The sequence below is a fragment of the Xyrauchen texanus genome, chromosome 27 (genome assembly GCF_025860055.1).
Source record: "Xyrauchen texanus isolate HMW12.3.18 chromosome 27, RBS_HiC_50CHRs, whole genome shotgun sequence".
Classification (NCBI taxonomy): domain Eukaryota; kingdom Metazoa; phylum Chordata; class Actinopteri; order Cypriniformes; family Catostomidae; genus Xyrauchen; species Xyrauchen texanus.
Genome location: NC_068302.1, coordinates 26,951,209 through 26,961,615, shown reverse-complemented (window position 1 = coordinate 26,961,615; position 10,407 = coordinate 26,951,209). Strand labels below are relative to the sequence as shown.

Genomic DNA, 10,407 nt, shown 5'->3' with positions numbered 1-10,407 from the left:
TTTGGGAGTAAATATTGAGTACTTTTTATACAGATTCAATTATCCCATAAATGTATCCCTATGAACTCAATGACTATCCACCTTATTCTGCTCTAAACAATGCGCGCCACCATGACGACGATTTAATGCTTTCGTAATGTGGGCCAGGTAGTTGTAAGCCTGAGCGAGGAATAGCTTTCATCACCATTTATCATAAGCTTTTACTGTAATGTTGTCAGTGTGAGAAACATGGACAGAGGTTTAACATGTAGCCTATGTGCTCTTTGATCTGCACGATCTCCCTAATCCAGCAATACATGAACATCCGACAGTCTATATCACCCCCGACTGCTGCAGCATAACCCAAGCAATAAGCTTAGGCTGGTTAGCACTTTGACTCCTGTCTACCTCTGCTTTCAAAAATACATAAGTCTCCGTGCTTCAGCAAAGAAATGCGCCCGACTTTATTACTAAAGAAGTAATTGAAGGCCTCGGTGCTTTTGTAATTTCGCATCTCCTCACGATCTACACCCTCCGAAAAAATAAAATAATTAATAATGTCAATATGGCTAACTCCTGGCCATAGCTTCATGTCATCCACCCAACCTGTCAATTTTGAGGGATGTGGCACTCTGATACGGTCGCCTTCACGATCTTTTGTGATTTCATCAGCGGTGTGTAGCCACCTACTACTTCCCATCTTGACAGAACAATTATTTTATACTTTAATAACTACAATCTATCACCGTAGCCTTTACGCGAGTGCTAGCATTCTACGTAAACAAACACTTCAACCGGAAGTAGAAAACCATTTAGTCAGTTGAACCCGCTATGAATCATGGGAAATAGAACGGGCGAAGAATAAGGTGAATAGAATTAAAATATCTGTATAAAAAGTCATTTTTATTATATTATTTTTATATTATATTTATTTTAATTCTATATTAATTGAGTTTAATAGATGTATAATTGAATCTGTCAATACAGATTCAATTATAAATACCGGTTTGAGCGATTCGGAACACATGGGGTGGAGAGTGACGTCACTGTTCTTAAAAAAACGGTTGTTTTTTTTGTTGTTATATTTAAAAACAGGGGTTTACAGTTTTTTTTTTTTTTTTTTTTTTGTCAACAGCACAAATGAACACAAACGAATGACACCGGTTTGGAGTGATTTTTTATTTATTTATTTTTTATTGGAATATGATGCTAACACATAATACAATAATAATTCAATGAGACTTGAACAATTATGTAAATTAACATTGGATGACAAAATAGTAAAAAAATGGAGAAAAGAGAAGAAAAAAAAGAAAAAAAAACATACATAAGTATCCAAATACATAAATTAAATATACAGAGGCAATGGATTGACAAATTAACCGGTTTGGAGTGATTTAGACAACATGGGGTGGAGAATGGCGTCACCACTTCCGAAAACATTCTTGCTATATGTAAGGAATGGAAATAGTTACAAAGTTTGTTTTAACGGCACAAAACGAGCACAAACGACCAGCACCGGTTTGGATCGATTTGAGCAAGATGGGGTGGAGAGTGACGTCACACCGCCCACAAATCAGCACAAAGGAATGGAATAGTTTTTGTGATTATTTAATTATATGGGGTGCCAACTTCATAGAAGTATAAGAAATGAGCTTTAATAACTACTGTAGATGTCATCATAAAAATACAGTTAAACACTATCAAACAAGCCCTTTACTCTCACATTAGTAATGTAATTTTAAAAAGTTACTTCATGTTACACCTAGTGGTGGGTATATACATTAAACCCGATAGTGATTGAAGTGACGGAGATCATAAATCTTTTTTAAATGGTCTTGAAAAGGGTATTAAAAATAATTAAATTTCATGCGCTGATACCTGTAGATACCCTGTCCTCCGCCCTCACAACAGCCCCTTGTACAACAGGGACAGCTTATGACATCAGTATGCATATATCTCTGAATCTGCCCTATTTCAGCCCATTGTTAATACCACATAATACATAGAAAATACATATATGGTTAAAAAAGAGGATAATTTATTTAAATTGTCCTCACATTTATTAAAGGGGCACTCAGTAAGTTTTTGAAGAATGTCAAAGTGGCTATAACATTGGCTTACACTGACACATTCAAACAGTAGTTTTCAGTTACCAATGCCATTGTAGAAATTCACATGTACAGTTAACCAGGATTGATATAATACATGTATGAAAGTGTCCAATAACAGGGTGGTTACTGAGATTAAGCTAGTATTTGGCTGATCATTTGATCATAAAATGGCTGCCCCATGTAGAATAAAAGAGCTTTTATAAGGTTACTGATATGACTGAACTCTTCAATCTCTGAAAGTTTTGAGTCACTGTTTCTCCATTAGTTTTGAACTGCAAGAAATGGACAAAGTTCAAAATTGTTTGTGCTGCACCTTGTTTGATTTTACTGCATATATATCTGTAAAGGTATTAGTGGAAAGGAGGCGGCGAGAACCGGCTTGACGATATAAATAATATTTTAATGTAGAACTAAACAAAAGGACACAAACACACACATATGACAGACAGCTGCCCGTAAATGCTCTCTCTCTGTTGCACCACCGTTGGCCTTTATCCCTCTTGGAGGCTTGATTAGCTTGATAAGGGACCATTTTCCACTGCACAAGGTCAGAATTTGCACAGCTTGATACAGGATTTATCTTAATTGAATTTGTTGCAGAATACAATCAGGACTGTTTGGTTTGTGAGATTGTGCTAAAAAGTCTGTATGGCAGTAATAAATATTATTTGTCAGTGGTAGTAAGAAACAGTTGTATCTTCATTTATTATTATTAAGTTTTCACATATGATTCTGCTAATACTGTATACAGTATTGGTTAATTTTATAAATCTGATTTGAAATGGCTGTAAAATAATAGAATATGCATCAGTGATTGCAATTTTATCAATTGTTTTTTTGTCATATATTTTCAACTTCTATCATTTGCCTTTTAATGTTTTGCAGGTAAGTTGTTCAGCATTTTATAATGCAATTTATAATGTCTTGAGGCCATTTTAAGATATTATAACGGTATTATGCTACCTTGAATCACACGTTGACACATTGTCTGAACTTGGTTGGTGCTATATTCACTGTCTCCTGTTCAAGAAACAAACTCTACATGAATAAGGTGACTATTCTATACATCTATTGTATTGTTTCTTTTTTCACAGGAAGGAAAACGCAGAGGGAGAGGAAATAACAAATGTAACTGAAAATGGTCAGCCTCATATCAGGCTCTTATCCCTCCACTGGTCACTCCATCATGAAATACATACAATGAGAGAATGGGAGTTGAGTGTGCAGAGTTTGTAATCTTCTCCGATTGCTGTGACCTTGACCAAAATCCCTTTCAAGTCATGTCAGTTCACGTGGCAGCCATCTTTGGAATGCTCCTGAGCAGGCTGGGCTGCTACAGTATTTTGTAAGTAATCGGCTTAAAAGTACAGCAGAAACTAACTCCTAACTCTACAACAATTTCGCATTTTATTTACACTGTGTATTTGAAGTTTTTTAATAAAAAATGAGGCTGTAGTATTATGAATGAAACTACAGAAAAAACATATCAAAGTATTTATAAAAGGCACCTAAAATCAAATAACAAAGATGACAAAAACAGATGACAGCATCTGGTTTTGCTTAAATATACTGCAAACTATAAATAAGACGCATAACATAACGTGCATCAAAACAAAGTTTCAATAAAATATGACAGAAATTTGCAATACATATTAACAGGGAAAAAAGTTAAGAACGAACAAAGATGCTGTGCAAAATAAATACATTTTTTTTTACATTTGATGGTGGTATTCCCAGTTATATTCATGTTGTTATCACAAGGTGTAGTCTTTTAAAAGGAATCAGACATGACTAAAAATCCATGCTTCGTTGCATCCTTTCCAGCGCAGCCTCCTTCTCCTTAAGAAGATCCTTCAAGCGTTTGATTCTCTCACGTCGTTTTATCTCCTCAGCATCAAGAACTTCCACAGAGTACAGATCTTGAGTTGACAATTCGTTTACTTTGGGATCCTGCTGTTTCCAAGGATAGGACCGCATGCTGGTTTCATTTGATGTTATTTGCGTATGGCTAATGTCTTGTTCTGACATCTCAGAGATGGCATGTGAGGTTTCTTTAATGCACTTTTTAGAAAGAGATTTGTCATTCTGTGGACTGCTTGATGACCGTTTCTTCCCTGCTTTCTTAACAGGATCATGACCTCTTGTTGGTTGATGAGTGTCAGATTGACGTCTCTCCACTGGTGTTTTATTTAAGCAGTTTCTTCTTGCCTCTTTGTGTGACTCAACAGTGTGTGGGTTCAGCCTCTCTTGCTGTTGGAGTGATGAAGTTGCCTCTGCAGTCCCTAACACAGTCCCACAGGGACAGGCCGTGCACATCTTACCTCTCTTTGAGCGTGGTGGTGTCTTTCTTGTTGCATTTGAAGGCGAGAGGTTTTGACTAGTAGTTTGTGTTACAGTTTGTTCTGATGAGAGGGTATCACAATGTGTGCTACAAGTAATATCTCCTGGAATTTCATATTGCATTTGAACCTTATTGGCTGTAGATTCTGCTACTTCTCCAGAATTTTGACTGGATGAACAAACTTCAAATGTCTGCGAAACCAAACTGTTTTCAATTGAAGAAACTGAAATATTTAGTGACTTTTTGCCTTTGCATTTAGAGTCAGATGAAATGTTTATGGTGCTGAGTGAGGGAACATCTTGATGTGCATCCTTTCCATTTTGCTCCAGCTTCTTTCTTTCGATTTCGGTCATGCCTCTATCCTCCTCAATCTTTGTTTGGGGCTCCTACAAGTACAACCGTCAAGCAAAGGTTTATTCAACTGTACAATGCTGTTTCTCCCACAGTAATATTCTGTTAAAGTTTAAATGCTTTCCTTGCGAAAAAACTTATCAAAGCAAGTTTAAATTTGAATGCATTTTAGGACCTAGTTTTGGGACTTTTCACCAGAATAAAAATAAGTATTCTTTAATGTGATAAATTTTTTTTTTTTTAGGTCAAGGCCTGTACATCTAGAACAAATGTACCACAATAACAAAAACTATCTGTTATGAGCTTGACTGATATTCCTGAATTGAATACCACAATTCAATAAAGTGTTTGTCACAAATTTTTATTAAATGAATTGTATTTAAAATTCCAATTTAAAAGAATAGTTCACCCAAGAATTACAATTCTGTCATTATTTATGGAACACAAAAGGTAAATATTTGGGTGAAGAAGTCTTCGCATTAATCACTTACATTATGGCAAGTAAAGAATGACTCAAAAGCTCAAAAATGTCAAATAAAAAACAAACCACACCAAAAGTAAACGATGTGTACTATATTCCAAGTCTTCTATATTCCAAGCAATACGATCACTCTGTGATGAACAGAACAAAATTTAAGTTGTTTTTCGCTCTCAAATAATATTAATAAAGTAATGCACTTAAATCAAAATTGGTGGCTATGTCGATAACCTCAAATCTCTTTTTGCATGAATGCAGGATTTACAGCATTAAGTTGTCATGGCAAAGTTGTACACTAGGATAAAAATTGACACAAAGATTAGTAAGCGATTTTATCACACAAAAATCATGTTAACATGCATTTGCTTACTTTTGAAACAGTGAGTATTTTAACGTTTACGGATCGGGCCCATTCACTTCCATTGTAAGTTCCTTGCTGATTTGTGTTTTTTTTTTTTATAAAAGTCAACATTTAATACATTTTGTGATAATCAAAATTATGCCACAAATGCTATCAATCGAGTTTAACTTGTATTAAACCAGGAATATTCCTTTAATATTCTGCCCACTGGATTTGATTTTCAAGGGCATTTTTACCTTTACGATGGCATTTGTTTTCAATCATTAAAAAAATAAAAATAATAATATGTCATACTTTAATTTAAAAAAAAAAATATTAACAAATTCTCTATCAGAGTTATTCTATCTTGGGTTTTATGCAATAATATGTATACCTAGATCTAGAATAGAATGTAAAGAAATTTCAGATGTTAGAAATAAAACGGAGGAATACTGTATATAACTCACCTGAATCATCTGCTGGATTTTTGACTGTAGCTGTGACTCTTGGATCAATTTGCGAAGGCCGCCTAATGTGATCTTGTTTACTACAATTTTTTCTGGTTGTAGATCTGGCTTTGCAGTTGTACTTATTCTTTGCATACAAATTTGTAAGTCAGAGGTGATGCCAAATTCTCGTCTTAGCTTAAGGTCGCTCTTGTGTTGACTCTCTTGATCAGGGGCTGGATTTACCAAGGACTGAAAAAGAGGAAAGAAATTATTAAATACATGGTGGTCTAAAATGATTATTATATATACATATTTTTGCATATTACCTTTAAATCAGTTGCTTGAGTGCAAACATTATGGAGATGTCCACTGCTGAAAGTTTCACCAACGGCTGCATCATCTTGGCATTTTGACTCTGCCAACAAAGTGGTTGATGGACTTACACTCTCCACTTCTTTATGCTGCATATCCTCATTTTCAGACAGAAAACTCAAGTTCTTCTCTGCCATTTCAGATTCATTGGCCTTCTCATCCACACCCATCTTGTCATAACCATCCATAGCAGCAGGATTTTCCTGATCTCCATCTTTTTCCATTTCTGCATGTGCCGTTTTAACCTTTTCCCTCAGAGAGGCAGATTTTGTGCCAGTTTCCATCTTTGTGCGTGCTGTTTCTTCCCTTTTGTTCTGAGAGGCAGATTTTTTGCTTATTTCTATCCCTGCGTGTGCCGTTTCTTCCCTTTCATTCTGAGAGGTGGATTTTTCAGACATTACCATCTCTGTGTGTGCTAATCCTTTCCTTTTGTTCCAAGATTCTGAATTTGTCTCCTCCTCACCAGCGTGAGTCTCTGACTTTGGTGGAATATATGATACAAATATTACATTAGAGTCTTCATCACTCTCGTCCACCTCTGTTTGACTTGGTGTGGGCAAATTGCCGGGGGAACCTCCCAGGCATGTGGAACTCTCCTCGTCATCATCACAGAGATCAATGATTTCACTTGGAGTACCACTGTTTACATTTATTTTTAAGTTCTGCTCTTTAGTTACCTTAGAAGATTCTAATGCCAGAGCAGAGCTGGAGGGAAGAGCAGGAGAGGTGCTGATAAACCCCTTTTTCCCACCTTCACTGACCATCACATCCCTTGCGATCTCCGAATTTTTTTTGGCCACAAAGTACACCTTCCCATTGCACATGACAAGGGCATTGTCCTTGCCTGGGTTGATCGTTTCTTGGCTGATTTCAGCAGGCGTGGCTTTGCTTGCCAAGATTTCACTTGTCGTGGTGACTGACTCTACATGCTTGACTCCTTCTATGGAGTCGGAGTTCACATGTGTTGATGATACAGGTACAAGACAAGGAGCAAATGCACCCGTCCCCTCCTGAACTACCCATTTAATTGGAGCATTCAAATTGTCACTTGGTTTTTTATTGGATAGGGAACAAACAGGTGGGTTTGTTCCAAAGTTTGCAGGCTGATTCTGAGACAAGGCCTTCTGTATTTGAATTGGGTTTGCCAACAACACTTGTTGGTCAGAATTGATCTTCACAGAGTTCACAGGGGACACTAACACAACAGTCTGTGGACCCTTCTCATTGTTAGAGATGTTATTTACAGACTTCATTATCCGGCTTTTGATGGAAGGTGGGAGTGCAGAGGCTGGGAGAGTCCTAACTTTCGCATTTGGAGGGATCTGAAGGCAATGACCATTTGGAAGAACAGGTGAATTTACGGTAACCGGCAGCTTTTGGACAACTGCCATGGTCTGTCCATTGGTTTGAGGGGGTAACTGTACTGCACACTGAGAAACGGTGTGCACTGCAAGAGGAACAAGCACTTGCTTAGGAGTGAGTTTGGATAACTCATTAATTCCACTGTTTTGAACTTTTTGGGAGTTAAATAAATTGCTGACCTCTGGCGGCGTAAAGACATACTGTCCATCTGCTATAGGCTGAACGGAGGTGAGTCTAGTCTGTGGCTGAGATGAAGGGGCTGGGGATGGATGACCAGGCTTTGTTAGGACTTTTAGCTGTATATCAACATTGTCCCTTTCTGCAATGAAAGGTGTCTGGAAAAACTGTCCGTTCACTTTGTGGACAGGGATCAACTTCATGACATTTTTCCCATCCGGTCCCACTGCAGGCATTGCTTGGTAGTAGACTCCAGTTCCACTAAAAGGAAATTAAGAAAGAAAATTATATACTTTTTCTTACAAAAAATAAATTAATCACAATTAGACTGGCTTTGATACAGACTTTTACTTACTGTGAACATGCAAAATACCTCAAGGGCAGAGTTCAAAATGTGAATTGTTTATAAAAAAAAATCTATTAGACTACAGAAAACCTAAGCAGTCTCCACATTGTGTACATAAATGGCAATTTATTGTAAACAAAATGTTTTATCTTCATGTGTAATACCATTTTAAAACTGTCCAAATATTTTTTAATAGTAAAATTATAAAATTAATAAAATGATATATAGAAAAATTACAATTGCTTAAAAAAATGTAGCACGTGTTCTCACAACAAAAACGCTACACATATGTCCTGCATTTACTCATCATTTACGTGGGTCTTTCTGAAGAACAGTCCCCAACTTTTTATTCAAGCTTAGAGAAACCTTTTCCTTTTTCGATCATTTTGGCTTTGTTAATGCCACCGGCATACATTTTGCCAAAGGTGTGTATTTTTGGGGAAATTTCAGAATTTCAACCTCAGTTCCTATAATACATCTATAACACATGGTGTACATAAAATAGTTTCACTCAGGACCTTAAGGACAAAAATTTCCCCATTGAAACAATATTTGATCCCAATATCATTAAAGCATAAAATCATGAATTATATTATATTTTGCCTTTCCAGAGCCCTGGCTTCAAAATGGACATTTTTATTTTATATTTTCCACCAGATGGCGCCATTTCTCTCATGTTTAGCCTATGGAGCAAATACATGCTATTTACCTAATTTCTGTTTACTGTATTATAGAGCACTGCAGGCCAATTTAATAAATAATGCAGTTAAAAATTGTGTGGGTGCGTTGGTATGGATGTCAGTGTGTGTGTGTGTGTGTGTGAAAACAACAGCGGTTATGTAAATAAACATAAAATGCTGAGAATAAATTAATATTTTGTAGATATGATCAGGACTGATGTTGGCCAAAAAACAAACAAAACAAAAAAAATGTTTTGTCCTCTTACGGACCTCTGAGTAACTTTTTTAAACTGACGCACAAAGGATAAATTAATAAAATGATTGGAGAAAAATGCTTTAAAATGTTCAAGTAGTTACCAATCGTATCCATTTAACGTCATATTAATGCAAATATACCGACTGATAACATGAATCATGTGAACTATCATTTATTCACTCGTCAGTTACGTGGATCTTCCCAGAACAATCCCCTAGTTTCTGTTGTAAAATAGTTAAAATGCTTTAAATATATATATATATATATATATATATATATATATATATATATATATATATATATATATATTTAAAAAAGACAATTGGTTCAGAATTGTCACGTAGTATACACAGGGTGCGTAAAATGCAGCAATATAACATAATCTCACAGCAAATACTGATAACCCAGAACCCCCCTGTCAAGTGTCATGCATTCACCATCAGATACGTAGCTATTTCCAGAACAACCTCCGTTTATGCTGGTATTTTTTTTTTTTATCGTTTTCTGTAACGGGGTGCGCTCGAATGAAACTCACCAAAACACGCGCCATTTTGCAAAGGTTTAGAACGATCGGCCAACGACACTCAAGAACGTTCTCGTGCAAACGTGGAGTTGAAAAGCTTACCCTTCCATCGCGATTGTCTGTAGACATCACACTTCAAGATATAATTCTTGTCAATGCTTTCTTTACCGTTAGATTTTGTCCACCAAATTGAAGACAGTCTCTTGAAATGCTGTGAATCCGGCCAACGGAAGTAGCTATATCAAAATAAAAGACACTAGTTTGAAGAAAGAAAATATGAAAAGCGAAGACCTTCAAAATAAATTATTAGTATTTGCCATCTCTGAATGATTTCACACTAAACACTGAATATGCCATAGTAGTCTTTAGTCATGCCACTTACATCTAAAAAATAATACCCAAAATAACAACACAATACCTATTTAGAGGACTTAATGCCACCATAATCTTTCCTGCTCAGTTGATGAGTGTTTATTAAAGTCCTTTGGAACTCTTGGAATTTTCTCCTCGTATAATAAAGATAAGTGTAAGACAGAACGAGAGATAATACAGAATTATTACTGGATTGAAGAAGGTACATTTTCTGAAATTCTCTGACAAAAGTACAAGCTGAAAAGAACATTATTTCTACAGTAAAAT

At 36.0% G+C, this 10,407-nt stretch overlaps 1 protein-coding gene across 3 annotated transcripts; it reads right to left on the bottom strand.

Annotated features, from left to right (window-relative positions):
• Positions 1-1,942: 1,942 nt before the first annotated feature.
• lrif1 (ligand dependent nuclear receptor interacting factor 1) lies at positions 1,943-9,992 on the bottom strand. Of its 3 annotated transcripts, none has more exons than XM_052093789.1 (4): positions 9,937-9,990; positions 6,379-8,224; positions 6,071-6,301; positions 1,943-4,820 (listed from the first exon to the last, which is right to left on the bottom strand). In XM_052093789.1, exons 2-4 carry the CDS (start codon positions 8,197-8,199, stop codon positions 3,885-3,887), a joined length of 2,988 nt encoding a protein of 995 aa, XP_051949749.1. In that variant the 5' UTR covers positions 8,200-8,224; positions 9,937-9,990; the 3' UTR covers positions 1,943-3,884. The 3 variants fall into 3 exon arrangements, with proteins under 3 accessions (XP_051949749.1, XP_051949751.1, XP_051949748.1); XM_052093791.1 differs by lacking the exon at positions 9,937-9,990 and having other exon boundaries at positions 1,944-4,820; positions 6,379-7,871; positions 7,966-8,036; XM_052093788.1 differs by having other exon boundaries at positions 1,945-4,820; positions 9,871-9,992.
• Between the last annotated feature and the right edge of the window lie 415 nt (positions 9,993-10,407).

Excerpts from the sequence above, each read along its gene's own strand:
- lrif1 (XM_052093788.1), bottom strand. Across the intron at positions 6,302-6,378 it reads CTCAAGCAACTGATTTAAAG|TCCTTGGTAAATCCAGCCCC; the intron begins GTAATATGCAAA and ends CCTCTTTTTCAG. Across the intron at positions 4,821-6,070 it reads AAATCCAGCAGATGATTCAG|GAGCCCCAAACAAAGATTGA; the intron begins GTGAGTTATATA and ends TTGTACTTGTAG.